Genomic DNA, 18,618 nt, shown 5'->3' with positions numbered 1-18,618 from the left:
GTTTTCAACTTTCATTTCTGTAAGATTTTGAGCTTCAAAATTTTTTCCTCCCTTCCTTTGTACGTCTTCCCTCCCTGTACTAGTAAGCAATCTGATAGGGCTACATGTGTACATTCATTTTTTAACATATTTCCATATGAGTCGTATTGGTAAAGAAAATCAGAACAAAAGGGAAAAACCATAAAAAAGAAAAAAAAAGGTGAAAATAGTATCTGCGTCCATTCTCCATAATTCTCTCTCTTTGGGTGCAGATGGCATTTTTCATCCAAAGTTTATTGGAATTTCCCTGGATTACTGAATTGTTGAGAAGAGCTAAATCTATCATAGTTGATCAGCATACAATCTTGCTGTTGCTGTGTACAATGTTTTCCTGGTTGTGCACTTCACTTAATATCAGTTCATGTAAGTCTTTCCAGACTTTTCTGAAATCAATGGGTTCATCCTTTCTTACAGAACAATAATATTCCATAACTTGTTCAGCCATTCTCCAACTGATGGACATCCACTCAGTTTCCAGTTCCTTGCCACTACAAAAAGAACTGCTACAAACATTTTTGAACTAATTAAAACAAAAATTTGGATGAATTTTAAAGAACAAGATAACTTTGGAATCAACATTTGCTTTTCTGGGACAGAGAGAGGGAGATAAGAGACAGTTAAAGGTTTCATTTTCTCTGCTCACTGTGATCAGTTCTGCCTTTCATTTCAGCCCCAGAACTTCAATCTACATCAGTAAGGAACTATGTAGGAAGCCTGATTGTTATATCTAAGACTCATTCCTGGATAGTTCCTTTTATATACTCTCAGAATAGCATCATTCAAGAAACCTATTTTTTTTTCCTTCATTCAAATCCTCAAATCAAAAGGGCAAATCATACTGGGAACTGTCCATATTTCCCCACCTAAACTAAATTCAAATCCTCCTCCCACACTCTTCAGGATGAGAAAGTGCAGACTTTCATGGGTCAATGATTCCAGAGAAATACATATATGGGTACTGAAGACCTTGCTTCCAAGTTGTCATTAGAAAATCATTTCTATTTTTTCTCATGAAACTTTAAACCATAAAAGTACATTTCTTATAACAAAATAAATTTGCTGAGGAATATGGATTAGAAAAGATGCTATTACTATACTAGTTAAAGCAGGAAACTCATTCCCTCTGACAGATTGTATTTAGAGTCTTAAACCTCCTTTCTTAGGACCTACTGATAATGTAGGAGCACTAACTTCTCTACACTAAATCACTCCATCTTTCTTAGAAAATAGTGCTCTTACTGTTAATCACCCTGAGAAGTAGGGATCAGGCATTCAGCAATAGATTCTTACTTATAGAATTGAAAATTACTCTGTTTTAAACACATACATATTATGTGAGAAGACAAGATCTGTGTAATCATCGTTTCTTTTTACATTAAAAGTCCTCTACCCTTATCTTTCATTAGCTCTAGTCTCTGAGAAAGAGATAAATCTTTCTCCTTGCCTAAAATAATAGTTTTATAGTTGCCTAATCCTTTTGGAATAGGGAGTTTGTTCATTCAAATACTTTCTGTCTCTATTTTCCATCTCCCTGTCTTTTTTTTCTTAACAACTAAAATGCTGCCCTCCTATATAGGCCTTTTATTGATTTGCACACTTTCAATCCCATCACCCCCATTTTCACCCCCTAGTACCTTTCCACCAAATTTGCTTACAACTTTCATTTTCTGAACATATCAAAAATCTTCACTGGCTACCTATGGCCTATATAATTAAATGCAAAGTCAGCTTGGCATTTAAATCTCTTCATAATATAGTTTCTGTTTTCAAATGTTTCATATTACTCTCTTTCACAAAAAAAATTTTCAACCAAACTACTTAAATAACTGTTCCTCCAACTTGCAAATTGTTTGACCACTTTTAAAAAGAGTTCTCTCACCCTTAGACAACAATTACTTATCTCTACTCCTTCAATATAATTTCTATAAAAGTTTAGCCAAATTATTACTTCCTAATTTTAATTTTCTCTCATTTTAAAAATTACTTTTTATTTATTTTGTAAACATGTTTTAAACACCCTTACCCTTAGCAAAATACACTTCTTGAGATCAGGGATTGTTTTATTTCTGATTTGAAACCCTGCTACCTGAAATAATGTTGAGTTACTTAAAAAGATCTTTCAAAGGGCAAGGAAAGCAAGATATGTTCCTGCTATATATACCTTGTTTTTCAAAATTCCTGAGGATCCTATCACTTTTTCAAAAAGGTGTTTCCCAACATGAACATCAACTGCAGATAAGGGATCATCAAGGAGATAGATATCAGCATCATTGTAAACAGCCCTGGCCAGGCTTACACGTTGTTTCTGACCTCCACTTATATTCACACCCTGTAAGGGAAATAAGGAAAAAAGCATGGCTATGTCAGATTTTCACTAAAATCCAAAGCATATGTACCTAACTCAAAAGAATATGTAAAAAGGTCTGTGTACATAAAAATATTTATAGCATCTCTTTTTTGTGGTGTCAAAGAATTGGAAATTGAGGGGATGTCCATCAACCGGGGAATAGCTGAACAAGTTGTGGTATGTGATTATGATGGAATATTATAAGAACTGATGAACAAAAAGATTTCAGAAAAAAACCCAGAAAAACTTACCTGAACTAATGCAAAGAGAAATGAGCAGAACCAGGAGATCATCATACACAGAACAACAATATTGTATAAGGATTAATTCTGAATGAATTAGCTCTTATCAACAACACAATAGCTGTACAAAACAATTCTCAGATAAAGAAATTAAAACTATTTCTAGTCATATAAAAAGATGCTCCAAATCATTATTAATCAGAGAAATGCAAATTAAGACAACTCTGAGATACCACTACACACCTGTCAGATTGGCTAGAATGACAGGGAAAGGTAATGCAGAATGTTGGAGGGGATGTGAGAAAATAGGGACACTGATACATTGTTGGTGGAATTGTGAACGAATCCAACCATTCTGGAGAGCAATTTGGTACTATGCTCAAAAAGTTATCAAACTGTGCATACCCTTTGATCCAGCATTGCTGCTATTGGGTTTATATTCCAAAGAGATCTTAAAGAAGGGAAAGAATGTTTGTGGCAGCCCTCTTTGTGGTAGCCAAAAACTGGAAACTACGTGGATGCCCATCAATTGGAGAATGGCTGAATAAATTGTGGTATATGAATATCATGGAATATTATTGTTCTGTAAGAAATGACCAACAGGATGATTTCAGAAAGGCCTGGAGAGACTTACATGAACTGATGCTGAGTGAAATGAGCAGGACCAGGAGATCGTTATATACTTCAACAACAATACTGTATGATCATCAATTCTGATGGATGAGGCCATCTTTAACAATGAGATGAACCAAATCAGTTTCAATAGAGCAGTAATGAACTGAACCAGCTACACCCAGCGAAAGAACTCTGGGAGATGACTGTGAAACACTACATAGAATTTCCAATCCCTCTAATTTTGTCTGCCTGCATTTTGGATTTCCTTCACAGGCTAAATTAACAATATTTCAAAGTCCAATTCTTTTTGTTCAGCAAAACAACTGTTTGGTCGTGTGTACATATATTGTATTTAATTGATTTATTTATTTTGTATGTATTTATCTAACATATTTAACATGTATTGGTTGACCTGCCATCTGGGGGGGCAGGAAGGAGGGGAAAAACTGGAACAAAAGGTTTGGCAATTGTCAATGTTGTAAAATTACTCATGCAAATATCTGGTAAATAAAAACTATTATTAAAAAATAGCTGTAAAAAAAAATTAAATCTCAGAGGAGTTAAAAAGATTTCAATGTCACACATATAATAAATAATGGTCTATATCTAGTTTCTGTCATACTGCTTTCCAATTTTCCTAGTATTTTTGTCAAAAAATATTAATTATGAAAGCAAAGAAAAAAGTCTCAAAATAATCCTTAGTCTTATACAAGAATTTTAGTTTCTTCTTGTTACTACAAAACATTTTTCCACAACTGGCACAATAAACAATGATTGATTAAAGAAAATACTGGGACTCCCTTTTTCACTTAATCAACAAGTACAGGGGTTACTCAAAAGTCTGATCCTACTCTGATTGGCATAGGAATTTGACCTGCTCTGTTTCCATACTAGGTCATTTTGTCCCTTCTTGGGCAATCTAGTAGTTCTCCGTTTTTAGTAGTCCATCACATTAATGCCAAACAGTGCATCTGCCAGGTTTTATCTCTTGCTATTGGGTTTTGTTGACAACATATAGAAATGCTCATGATTTATGTGGGTATATCATTTTTCTTAGCAATAATAGCATTTTATTTTCAAAATATGCAAAGATTTTCAACATTCACTCTTGCAAAACCTTATGTTCCAAATTTTTCTCTTTTATTTATCATTTTAAGGCAAGCCCCATTTATTACTATTTTCTCGACTGTTTTCAATAAGGCTACATGTTGTACTTTGTCAAAGGATTTTTCTACATCTATTGAGAAAATCATATTATTTCTGTTAATTTTGCTACTAAAAAGGTCAATTTTGCCTATAATTTTTCTAATATTGAACTAATCCTGCATTCCTATATAAATTCCATTTGATCATAGTGTCTTTTGGTATATTTCTATAATTTTGCCAGTATTTTATTTAAAATTTGTATTATTATTAAAGTTTATTATTTAGAAAACATATGCACGGGTAATTTTTCCAACAGTGACCCTTGCACAACCTTTTGTTCCAAATTTTCCCCTCTTTCCCCCTGACTACTGTCAGATAGTCCAATACATGTTAAATATGTTGAAATACATGTTAGATCCAATATATGTATACATATTTTTACAGTTATGTTGTTGCACAAGAAAAATTAGATCAAGAAAAAAGAAAAAGAAAATCTGAGAAAAGAAAACAAAATGCAAGCAAATAACAACAGAGAGTGAGAATGCTATGTTGTGTGCCATAATCTGTTCCCATGATTCTCTCTCTGAGTGTAGATGCTTCTCTTCATCCCTGCACACGTGGAATTGGTTTGAATCATCTCAGTGTTGAAGAGAGCCACATCCATCAGAATTGATTGTCGTATACTCTTGTTACAATGATCTCCTGTTTCTGTTCATTTCATTCAGCATCAGTTCATGTAAGTTTCTCCAAGCCTCTTTGAAATCATCCTGTTGGTCATTTCTTAAAGAACAATAGTTTTCCATAGCAATCGTATACCATAATTTATTCAGCCATTCTCCAATTAATGGGCATCCACTCAGCTTCTAATTTCTAGCCACTACAATGAGGACTGCCAGAAACATTTTTGCACATGTGGATCCCTTTCCCTTCTTCAATATAAAGGGGATATAAGCCCAGTAGAAACACTGCTGGATCAAAGGGTATGCACAGTTTGATAATTTTTTGAGCATAGTTCCAAATTGTTCTCCAAAATGGTTGGATCCATGCACAGTTCCACCAGCAATGTGTCAGTGTCCCAATTTCCCCACATCCCCTCCAACATTCATCATTATTTGTTCCTGTCATCTTAGCCAATCTGAGAGGTGTGTAGTGGTATCTCAGAGTTTTAATTTGCATTTCTCTGAACAATAGTGATTTGAAGCACCTATTTATGTGGCTACAAATAGTTTCAATTTCTTCATCTGAAAATTTTCTATTCATATCCTTTGATCATTTATCAATTGCAGGATGGCTTGAACTATTATAAATTTATATATTTATTTTATATAAATCATATATTTATTAGATCCTTTTGATGTAAAAATGTTTTCCTAGTTTGTTGTTTCCTTTCCAATCTTGTCTCCAATAGTTTTGTTTATATAAAAACTTTTTTAAACAATATAATCAAAATTATCTATTTTATGATCGATAATGATATCTAGTTCTTCTTTGGTCACAAATTCCTTCCTCCTCCACAAATCTGAGAGGTAAACTATCTTATGTTCTTCTAATTTGTTTATAGTATCATTCTTTATGTCTAGATCATGAACCCATTTCAATCTTATCTTGGTATATGGTGTTAGGTGTGGAGCTACAACAACTTTCTGCTATACTAGTTTCCAATTTTCCCAGTAGTGTTTGCCAGATAGTGAATTCTTATCCCAAAAGGTGAGGTCTTTGGGTTTGTCAAATACTAGATGTTATAGTTATTGGCGATTTTGTCCTGTGAACCTAACCTATTCTATTGATTGACTTCTCTATTTCTTAGCCAATACCAAATGGTTTTGATGACCACTGCTTTATAATATAGTTTTAGGTCTGGTATAGCTAGGCTACCTTCATTTGCTTTTCTCTTGATTAATTCCTTTTAAATTCTTGACCTTTTGTCCTTTCAGATGAATTTTGTTGATTTTTTTCTAGTTCAGTAAAATAGCTCTTGGGAGTTTGATTAGTATAGAATTAAATAAATAGATTAGTTATTGCATTCTTTATTATATTCACTTAACCTTTCCACAAGCACTTGATATTTTTCCAATTGTTTAGATTTTACTTTATTTGTGTGGGAAGTGGTTTGGAGTTTTGCTTATGTAGTTCCTGACTTTCCTTTGACAGATAAATTCTCAAATATAGTATGTTATCAACAGTTATTTTAAATGGGCTTTTTTTTTGTATCTCTTGCTGTTGAATTTTGTTAGTGATGTATAAGAATGCTGATGATTTATATGGATTTATTTTGCATCCTGCAACTTTGCTAAAGTTGTGGATTATTTCTAATAGCTTTTTAGTTGATTCTCTGGGGTTCTCTAAGTATACCATCAAATCATCTGCAAAAAGTGATAATTTGGTTTCCTCCTCACCTACTCTAATTCCTTTAATCTCCTTTTCTTCTCTTATTACCAAGGCTAGCATTTCTAATACAATATTGAATAGCAATGGTGACAGTGGGCAACCTTGTTTTATCCCTGATATTACTGGGAATGGTTCTAGTTTATCCTCATTACATATGATACTTGCTGATGGTTTTAAATAGATGCTACTGACTATTTCAAGGAAAAGTTCATTTATTCCTATACTCACTAGTGTTTTTAATAGGAGTGGGTGTTGAATGCTTTTTCTACATCTATTGAGATAATCGTATGATTTTTGTTAATTTGGTTACTGATATAGTCAATTATGCTAATAGTTTTTCTACTATTGAACCAGCCCTCCATTCTTGGTATAAATCCTACTTGGTCGTGGTATATCATTCTGGGGATGATTGTCTGTAATCTCTTTGCTAACATTTTATTTAAGATTTTTGCTTCAATATTTATTAAGGAGATTGGTCTATAATTTTCTTTCTCTGTTTTCATCCTACCTGGTTTAGGTATCAGTACCATGTCTGTGTCATAAAAGGAATTTGGTAGGAGTCTTTCATTCCCTATTTTTTCAACTAGTTTATATAGTATTGGAGTTAATTGTTCTTTAAATATTTTGTAGAATTCACATGTAAATCCATCTGTTCCTGGTGATTTTTTCTTAGGGAGTTGATTAATAGCTTATTCTATTTCTTTTTCTAAAATGGGACTATTTAAGTAATTTATTTCCTATTTTGTTAATCTGGGCAATCTACATTTTTGTAGGTATTCCTCCATTTCATTTACATTGTCAAATTTATTGGCATAAAGTTGGGCAATGTAACTCCTGATGATTGTTCTAGTTTCCACTTCATTGGTGGGTAGTTCTCCCTTTTCATTTTTGAAACTAACAAGTTGATTTTCCTCTTTCCTTCTAATTAAATTAACTAAAAATTTATCTATTTTGTTGTTTTTTCATAAAACCAACTCTTAGTTTTATTTATTAATTCAATAGTTTTTCTCAGTGAAACCAAATATATCTAATATTCTTTTTTTGGGCCAAATCTGATGAGATTAAGATTCACATCACCCTCCCTTCTTTCCCTCAATTATAATATGTTTTCTTTGCCTCTTCCTGAGTGTAATTTCCCTCATTTTATCTCCACTTTTCCCTTTTTTCCTATTACCAGCCCCTTTCCATCTCTAGTTTCTTTTTTATATTATAACAGTAAAATCAGATTATACATGTACTCTCGAGGAATGTCCATAACAGAGATACAGTTCTCAAGAGGTTTTTTTTGCCTTTTTTAAAATTTTTTTAAATTTTTTTATATTTTTATGCTTCTCTTGAACTCTATATTTGGAGGTTGAATTTTTTAGTTTAGCTCTGGTTTTTTCATCTAAAATAAATGGAATTCACCAGTTTCTTTGAATGTTCATCTTCTTCCCTGAAATAAAATTATTTCTTTCTGACTGCTTATAATATTTTTTCTTGGTCTTAGACTTCTCAAACTTAGCCACAATATTCCTTTGGGTTTTAAGTTTGAAGTATCTTTCAGGAGGCGTTTAATGAATTCTTTCAATGGTCATTTTACCTTTTGATTCTAGGACATCCAAGCAGTTCTCTTTGATGATTTCCTGAAAAATAGTGTCTAGGCTCTTTTTTTCATCATGCATTTCAGGGAGTCCAATAAACCTTAGATATTCTCTCCTAGATCTATTTTCCAGGTCAGTAATTTTCCCAGTTAGGTATTTTACATTTTTTTTTCTATTTTTTTTTCACTTTTTGGTTTTGCTTGACTGATTCTTGTTGTATCATGAGTCATTCATTTCCATTTGTTCCATTCTGAATTTTAGTGAATTATTTTCTTCATTACTTTTTTTTTAACTTCTTTTTGTATTTGTCGAATTGAATTTTTAAATGAGTTGTTTTGTTCCATGGAACTTTTTTTTTTTCCATTTTACAAGTTCTGTTTTTTAAGGAGTTATTTTCTTTTTCTGTTTCACAAATTCTGTTTTTCCTGAGAGTTGCTTTCTTTTTCCATTTTATCTAATCTATTTTTAATGAGTTATATGTTTTTTTCCATTTCACTAAGTCTATTTTGTAGTGAATTTTCTTCAGATAGTTTCTGTGTTGCTTTTTCCAAACCCTCTTGAAAATTTTTTGTTTCCTTTCCCTTTTTTTCTTCTAGCTTTCTTTAAAAAACCTTTTTAATTTCTTCTAGGGGAGCCTTGTGTAATGGGGAATAAAAGGAATTTGGTTGGACTTCTTTACCTAGTTTTCCAAATAGTTTGTATAGTATTGGCATTAATTATCCTTTAAATGTTTGGTAGAACGTTCTTACAAACACAATCACTAAGGATTTTTTTCTTGGAGAGTTAATTGATAGTTAAGTTTCCTTTTCTAAGATATGATGATTTAAGTATTTGGTTTCTTCTTCTGGTATTCTGAGCAAGTTATATTTTTGTAAATATTCATACACTTCACTTAGATTGGCAAATTTATTGGCATATAACTGCACAAAATGGTTCCTAATAATTGCCTTAATTTCCTTCTCATTAGTGATGCATTTTATTTTTTAATTTTTTTTGATACTGATAATTTATTTTTATTCTTTCTTTCTCTCTTAATTAAATTAAGAAGTGATTTCTCTATTTTTGTTTTTTGTTTGATTTTGTTTTTATAAAACTAAGTCCTGGTTTTACATATTAGCTCAATAATTTTTTTACCCAAAGGCAATAGGAGGGAGTGTAAACTTGATGCATATATCCTTAATATTGATATTCCTTTAATACCTTTTAGCAAGATGTATTTTTGTTTAATTCTTTTAATGTAATTACTTTTACTTTTTTTTTGTCTCTGATTATGACAGCTATCTCTGCTTTTTTTTTTTTTTTTTAACTTCAACTCAAGCATAATCAATTCTGTTCCAGAATTTTGTTCTTTGTTCTCTGTGTGTTTCCCTACTTCAGGTGTGTTTCTTATAAAGAACATTTTGTAAGATTCTGTTTTTAATCCTCTCTTCTATTTCCCTGTTTCCATTTTATAGCTGAATTAATTCCGATCCCATTCACAGTTGTTATTAACTGTGTATTTCCCTCCATCCCATTTTTCTTCTTATTTATCCTTTTTACTCTCTCCTTTCATCTTTTCCCTTCATGTTAGTGTTTTGCTTCTGACTATCACTTCTTCCAATCTTCCCTCTCTTCTGTCAGTCCCTCATGTTCTTGTCCTCCTGGCCTCCTACTTCCCTATATACTAAGATCAATTTCTATACTCAACTGATGAGTATGTTATTCCCTCTATGAATCATTTCTAATGAGAGCAATATGCAAGTAATGCTGACTATACCCCACTTCCATCTTCTTCTGCACTGTTTTAGATACCTCTTTATGTGAGATAATTTACACCATATTATCTCTCCCTTTCTTTCATTTGCAGTACAATCCTCTTTCTTGCCTCTTAAGGCTTTTTTGTTTGTTTGTTTGTTTTTAGGATATCATCTCATTAAAGTCACCTTATATCCACACTCTTTGTCCATGTATTTGTCTTTTAACTGCACTAATAGTGATACTGTTCTTAATTACAAGTAGAGATGCAAACAATTTAGCCTTATGGAATCTCTAGTTTTTCTCTTTGCTTTTTATGCTTCTCTCAATTCTTGTGATTGAAGATCAAATTTGTGTTTCAGTTTTATTCTTTTTCATCAAGAAAGCTTATTAGCTCTCTACTTAACCAAATGACCATATCCATGCTTACTTTCCCTGGGTATGGAATTTTTGGGTGTAGTTCTAGCTCCTTTGCCTTTCAGAATAGTTTATTCCATGATCTCATGGTCTTTAGAATAGAGGTGAATTTGGGGTAATTCAGATGTTTTATTACTTACTTTGCCCTTTTGACTCCCAGAAATCCAATGATCCATTTCTTTATTCATTCTCACTTTATGGAAAAGGCACTACTCAATAAAATCATAGATTTAAAACTAGAAGGAACTTAACAGGTGACCATAGCAAAGCTCCTTATTTTATAAATGAGGCCTAAAAATGATACCCAAGGTTACAAGGTAATTGATAAAGATAAAAATTGAACTCAAGTCTCCAAAGAACTTTCCCAAGCATCTTGTTTTTGGGGCTTCGGGTCTTGTCTGCTTGCTTGGCATTGGATCTGCCTGTAGAATGCCCAACCATTTTCTTGACTCTCTTGTTGGAGTCATTAGGGAAAGTGGGGTTTTGCCACACTCATGGGAAAGTTCCCCCTCCCTACAAACAGAGATCCACTTTAAAAGAAATGAAATAGTCTGGAAAAATAAGCAAAAAAAAAAGGATTTGACCAAAGAAAATTAATATAGGGACAAAGAAGATCAAAACAAATTCAAAAGAGAATAACAATGTAAAAAATGTCAATATTCAAAGTCTCAAAGAAAAATGAAAATGCTTTCAGAACAAACTAAAAAGAACTCATGGAAGAAATAAAAAAAAATTTTAAAACGTTTCTCACAACCTCCTTAGTTTTTATGAATGTAGTATATTATTATTCCATTTTAAATAAGGAAAAATGAAGCCTTAGAGATAACTTGCCCACAATAATATCTTAATAGTCAAGCTTTGAGAACACAGGCCTTTTAAGTTTAGGATTCTCTCAACAATATCTTGTCTCTTAATGTGTAATATAAGTAATATATTTGTAAAATGTATTTAAGAATTAAAAGCTAGCACACATACACATACACAAATACACACATATCCATGAGCATAATATTTGTAATTTGAATGCTATTCTCCTGTCAGATACATGAATAGTACCCTTGACATGAGGATATTATACAAATCCTCTTTCTGTGCATTTGGAAACCCAGAAATGAACAAAACTATAATTGATATTGGATAGGAAATATTGACTGTACTGTTGAATCAGAATAGAGTTCTTATGTAAAGATTATTATTTTTTGCTACTATCTTCTTTAAACTTTATTTTTAAACCTTGAATGCTGATTATAAAGCTTACATGAATATGTTTCAGGCAGTCATAAGCCTGTAACACTTCCTATCACACTAGTACATTGGGAATTATTTTAATTTTTTAAATAAATAATTATATAAATCTCTGAGACAATCTGATGAAAATTTTTGCAAGCAAAAATGATTAGAACTTTACACTATATATTTATGGAATATATTCTTACTCTTTCTCCAATTTCAGTTTGGTCTCCATTTGGGAATTGCTCCAAATCTGGTAGCAGAGCACAAGCTTCCAATACTCTTTCGTAGTACTGCTTCTGCATAACTGAGCCAAAGAGAATGTTTTCTTGTAATTTGGAATTCTGGATCCAAGCCTGCTGGGAGACATAAGCCACTGAACCCTAAAAGAAAGGGAAAAAATATAGTCTTTCTTAAGGTAAGTGGATGAATTAGATGACATTTATATAACATACATAACTCAATTTTTCCTATTTACTTTCTCACCTAGCTCTTAAAATTCATTTCAAAATTGAATTTTCTGAATTATAAGAGAGCTAATATTACAAGTTTTGAAATAGATTCAGATTTGTTTAAATGGCTCCTTCAGACACTCAAATTATTTTGTCTTTCACATTCACCTTCAATGAAGTTTCTGTGAAGAATTATATATCCTCCTAATTTTGTTTGTTTTGTTTTGGGTCATAATTGATTCCACAAATTGGCTCCTAATTTTATAAGAAGTTATTGCACAAATAAAGCAGTTAAGTGGTGCAGTGGATAGAGCTCTAGTGATAGAATTAGAAAGGCTTATCTTCCTGAGTTCAAATCTAGACACAGATACTTACTGCTCCATGACCTTGGACAAATTCTTAACTCTGCTATGTTTCCTTATTTGTAAAATGAGCTGGGAAAGGAAATGATAAGCCACTACAATATCCTTGCCAAGAAAATTCCAAATGAGGTCATGAAGAATTGGACATAGCTTAACACTATCACCAATACTGCATAAATTATAGCTTTTTAAAAACATACTCTTTTTATAGAACACACATTTTTATATAGATTAGAAAATATTTATTATTTTCTCTCTTCCTTGGAACCACACTTGTAATTTCTTGGGATAATTTCTTTAGAAAAATTCCAGGAAAGATAAATTACTTCCTGAGTGGCATTCACATATACATACACACACATATATTTACATATAATATCTGTATACTTCATATATGTATATATATATATAATTATTATTGTATGTCTCTTTAAATAAGACCATTGAAATAGTGTAACTTAAACTACTCTAGGCTTTATAAATACTATATTTGTAAAAATCCAGCTACACAGCACACTTGGATACATAGGCCTGCATTAAGAAGGCTCTGACAGACTCTGTGCTAACAACCAAAATTTGTATTATGAAGAGAGGAAAGCAAAATCAGGACTGGACAATGGTTTGAGAAAAAACAAGGAGAAATAAAGATTGGGATTAAAAATAAAACGGGAAAATGTACTTCTAGTCTCTATGAAGTGTGATTAGAAATAAAGACATATATGCTAGCTCTAAAGATGATTAAATGATGTAACAGGCTACCAAAGGACTTCTTCCTGAACACATACTGATTTATGAATTCATCTACCTATAGTCATGTAGTTGGGTTATATTTTACAAATGAGCAGTTATAAAGTCATTTAATAAAGAAATTACCATAGATATTTAAGGAATCTTTTAATAGATGAGTATTAGAAGCCTAATGAAATTCAATTTCTAATTTTATTCATTTCCATGTACATATAAATCACTTAAGTATCATTAATGATTATTAAATATATTATACAAGTATTTGTTCAAAACACCCAGTTGACAGAATGATATTGCAAGTCTACTCATGGTTAATCAAATTTTAAAAAATAACATTTTACATATTGTAAACATGTAAATAACAATATGTAAAATTTTTTAATCTTTGATAAGAGAATCTAAAAAGAATGAATAATTGACTTTACTTTTCTTTGGATTGTTCCTTTAAGTTTCTCCATTTCTCCTAGAATGGCAGAGAGCACAGATGATTTTCCTGACCCAATTTGTCCTATAACCGCCATTAATGTTCCCTCTGGAATCTTTATGTTCAAACTGAAAAAAATAAAGTGAGGAACAATATATGAACAAGTCAATCTTCATTACTTCTTTATATTTCCAGATAAGTTATTATTTCCAGAGATGATAATCATTGATAACCATTGACCCCTTATTTCTCAAAGTTCAATCTTCCCCCCCTAAAAATAATAGAAAAATCTAGAATAAGCATGGAGAAAAAGAGCTTGAAATAAGAGAGCATAGGAAGAAAGAACATAAAAGATTTAAAATGAATAATAAAATTAGAAGAGAAGCTTTGCATAACTTACATAAATTTAGATCTCTTTAAGAACTTATATCCTCTTTATTTAACAAAGTCTCTTAGATTTGCTTCAGAGATACGAATTATGGGATACCATATATAAAGAATCAGAATAAAAAGTAATCCAAAAGGAAATGATATGCAAATGGTAGATAAAAGTAGGCTGTAGCATGTTATAAATGATAATTAATGCATGAGAGAATATTATTGAGGATATAATTCACAGTAAAAAGAGGCAGCAAGAATGAAGATGACAAATGGATATCATGAATAACACACTGGTAATCAAATGTTAAAACCACCAACAAAAACAACACACACACACACACACACACACACACACACACACACACACACAAAACAGAAAAAGACTCTATATCATGTTTATGGGTCCTCTCTTAAGGCCTAGAAGAAAAAAACAGGTAAATACAGGTAAATAAATCTCTCCATTACAAGACCATTGGAACCGGCCTGAATCATTTAATTGTTGAAAAGAGCCACAACCATTAGAGTTGATCATCATATAATCTTGTTGTTGCCATGTACAATGATCTCTTGGTTCTACTCACTTCATTTAGCATCAGTTCATGTAAGTCTCTCCAAGCCTTTCTGAAATCATTCTGCTGATCATTTCTTATAGAGCAATAATACTCGATAACATTCATATACCATAACTTATTCAGCCATTCTTCAATTGATGGGCACTTAGTTTCTAGTTTCTTGCCACTAAAAAAAGGACTACCATAAACATTTTTATACATGTGGGTCCTTTTCCCTTTCTTATGATGTCTTTGGGATACAGACCTAGAAACATTGCTGGATCAAAGGGTATGCATAGTTTGATAGCCCTTTGGGGAATAGTTCCAAATTGCTCTCCAGAATGGTTGGATCAGTTCACAACTACACTAACAATGTATTAGTATTCCAATTTTCCCATAGCTCCTCAAACATTTATCATTATCTTTTCCTGTCATCTTAGCCAATCTGAGAGGTATATAGTGGTTCTCAGAGTTTGGCTTAATTTGCATTTCTCTGATCAATAGTAATTTAGAGCATTTTTTCAAATGGCTATAAATGGTTTTGGTTTCATTTGAAAACTGTCTGTTTATAACCTTTGACCATTTATCAATTGAATAATGGCTTGGATTCTTATAAATTTGAGTCAATTCCCTATTTATTTTAGAAATGAGGCCTTTATCAGAACTCTTGGATATAATCTCCCCCCTTCTAATTGCTTCTCTTCTAATTTTGTTTGCATTAGTTTTATTTGTACAAAAACATTTTAACTTAATATACCCAAAATTGTCCATTTTGCATTTCACAATGTATCTTAGTTCTTCTTTAAACACAAATTCCTTCTTTTTCCACATATCTGAAAGGCAGATTATCCTTTGTTCTTCTAATTTGCTAATGGTATAATTCTTTATGTCTAAATCATGAACCAATTTTGACCTTATTTTGGTATTGGGTGTTAAGTGTGGGTCTATACCTAATGTCTGTCATACTAATTTCCACTTTTCCCAGCAATTTTGTCAAATAGTAAGCTCTTATCCCAAAAGCTGGAGTCTTTGAATTTATCAAACACTAGATTACTGTAATCATTGACTATTGTGTCTTGTGAACCTAACATATTCTACTTATCTACTACTCTATTTCTTACCAAATGATTTTGATAACCCCTGCTCCATAATATAGTTTTAGGTCTGGTACAGGTGGCCTACCCGAATTTTTTTCATTAATTTCTTGAAATTTTTGATTTTTTTGTTTTTGCAGATGAACTTTGTTATTATTTTCATAGCTCTGCAAAATAATTTTTAAGAGTTTGATTGGTATGACATTAAATAAGTAGATTAATTTAGGTAGTATTGTCATTTTTATTATATTCGCTCAGCCTACCCATGAGCACTTGATATTTTCCCAAGAGTTTAGATCTGAGTTTGTATGTATGGAAAGTATTTTATAGTTGGGTTCATATAGTTCCTGACTTTGCCTTAGCAGATAGACTCCCAAATATTTTATGTTATTAACAGTTATTTTAAATGGACTTTCTCTTTCTTTCTCTTGCTGTTGGACTTTGTTGGTAATATATAAAAATACTAATGATTTATGCGAATTTATTTTGTATACTGCAACTTTGCTAAAGTTGGGAATTGTTTATAGTAGGTTTTTAGTTGATTCCCTAGGATTCTGTAAGAATCCCATCATATCATTTGAAAAGAGTGATAATTTGTTTTCCTCATTACCTACTTAATTTCTTTTTCTTCTCTTATTGCTAAATCTAATATTTCTAATACAATATTGAATAGTAATGATGATAGTAGGCAACCTTGTTTCACCCCTGATCTTACTGGGAATGTTTCTAGTTTGTCCCTATTACATAAGATGCCTAACTGATGATTTTAAATACATGCTACTAATCATTTTAAGGAAAATTCCATTTATTCCTATACTCTCTAGTATTTTTAATAGGAACAGGTTTGGATTTTGCCAAATACTTTTTCTGCATCTGTTGATATAATTATTTGATTTTTATTAGTTTGGTTATTAATATAGTCAGTTGTGCTAAAAGTTTTCCTAATATTGAACCAGCCCTGCATTCCTGGTATAAATCCTACTTGGTCATGGTGTATTCTCTTGGGGATAACTTGCTGAAATCTCTTTGCTAATATTTTTACTTAAGATTTTTGCATCAATATTCATTAGGGAAATTGGTATATAATTTTCTTTCTCTGTTTTGACTCTAAATAGTTTAGGTATCAACACCATATCTGTGTTATAAAAGGCATTTGATAGGACTCCTTTCCCTATTTTTCCAAATAGTTTGCATAGTATTGCAATTAATTATTCTTTAAATGTTTGGTAGAATTCACATGCAAATACTGGTCCTAGAGATTTTTTTCTTAGGGAGATGATTAGTAGTTTTTTCAATTTCTTTTTCTAAAATGTGACTATTTAAGAAATTTATTTCCTCCTCTGTTAATATGAACAATCTCTATTTTTATGAAATTTTATTTTCATTATCAGATTTATTGGCATAGAATTGGGCAAAATATCTCTTAATTAATATATATAGTCTTACAAAATATCATGACAAGGACAATCAATGACTTACTCATTTAAGATTGGAGGCTGACCATTTTCCCAAGTGAAGGATGCATCTATAAATTCTATAGCATAATCTAGAGGTAATAACCAAAATAAAAAATGGGAAATTGTAGAAATAATTAATTTCAACCTTGAAATAATACAAATTTTAAAAAATTAAAAGAGTTACTTACATCTAGGAAAGTGACTTTCACTGTTTTCAGGATTTAGCTCCTCAGCATGAAGAAAATCTTGCAAACGACCCAGAGATATTTTTGTCTATTAAGACAAATATGTTTGTTTCATTTATTTTGTGTTGAAACAAAATATGTTTCCTTAATAATAAAAGGATTATTTTATAATAATAAATAATAAAATTATTTTATTTTTATATTTAAATTTTATAGTAATAAATAATAAAAATAAAAATAATATAATATTTCATTTTAGGGGGTAACTCATACAACATTTACATATATCAATATCATTACCTTTTTTCTTATTTTTTCATCATGAACCTATTCAACATCAATAAATATGAGCATTTTAATATGCACAGAAATACAAAATATATATATACAAGAACTTTGTTGATACTTTCTCCTGAGTACCAAATGTTTTAGGAAATGCACATTTTTAAAGTTTCCATATTTAAAAGTAAACTTAATTTTAAAAAACTAGCAAGATAGTGAAACTGCTATAGAAAACAGGTTTCAATTGAAATATATATATATATATATATATATATATATGGGGTAGCAGGATGGCACAGTAGATAGAACACTGGCTCCAAAGTTAGGAGGACCTGAGTTCAATTTCAGTTTCAAACACTTAACACTTCCTAGTTGTGTGATCCAGGACAAGTCATTTAACCCCAATAATCTCATCAAAAAAGTATGAGAGTGAAAAAAAAGAGAAACAATAAAATCATAAACTGCACTTATGCAACAGTACCTGGACTACAGCAGAGATCACCATTGGTAAATCAAATAAAGGAAGTCTCAAAATATTAAACAAAGATACAGATGTAAAAACTTTATTGGCGGTTAAAACATTCCCATCATCCAGAAGAAAATATACTCCAAAAATGGCGAGGGACACCTAAAATAAAGAGTTATTTTATTTTCTTTAAATGCTTTTTATTTTTCCTCACTGATTTATTTTTTTAGGAAGTGCTACCAAAAAGTTATACATATATACACATACAAACATATAAATATGTATATATTTAAATATATACATGCATTTATGTACATATATGTTTATATTAGTCAACTTGAACTTAATTTTTCATCTAATTAATGAACTGAAATATAAAAAAGACATTCAAATCATGTTATTCTGCTTCTCAACCCTTCATAATGAATTTTTGTTGTTGAGCAAACTTTAAGTGTCTTAACTTTTATGTTATTTCA

At 31.1% G+C, this 18,618-nt stretch overlaps 1 protein-coding gene across 6 annotated transcripts in view; it reads right to left on the bottom strand.

Moving 5' to 3' along the window:
* The window catches only part of LOC141561187 (multidrug resistance-associated protein 1-like), a 109,070-nt gene that overhangs the window by 29,937 nt on the left and 60,515 nt on the right, over nt 1–18,618 (bottom strand). For 5 of the 6 annotated variants that reach the window (XM_074300428.1, XM_074300427.1, XM_074300432.1 and 2 more), the window contains 6 exons: nt 18,158–18,304; nt 17,398–17,482; nt 17,232–17,298; nt 13,728–13,854; nt 11,948–12,124; nt 2,201–2,368 (listed from right to left, as the gene is read on the bottom strand). In XM_074300428.1, the coding sequence (XP_074156529.1) occupies nt 2,201–2,368; nt 11,948–12,124; nt 13,728–13,854; nt 17,232–17,298; nt 17,398–17,482; nt 18,158–18,304 (771 nt within the window). The remainder of the gene's footprint in view (nt 1–2,200; nt 2,369–11,947; nt 12,125–13,727; nt 13,855–17,231; nt 17,299–17,397; nt 17,483–18,157; nt 18,305–18,618) is intronic. The other variant, XM_074300429.1, reaches the window with a different exon arrangement.

This window comes from Sminthopsis crassicaudata, chromosome 3 (assembly GCF_048593235.1).
Source record: "Sminthopsis crassicaudata isolate SCR6 chromosome 3, ASM4859323v1, whole genome shotgun sequence".
In the NCBI taxonomy this organism is placed as follows: Eukaryota; Metazoa; Chordata; class Mammalia; order Dasyuromorphia; family Dasyuridae; genus Sminthopsis; species Sminthopsis crassicaudata.
This window is presented reverse-complemented; position numbering and strand designations above follow the sequence as displayed.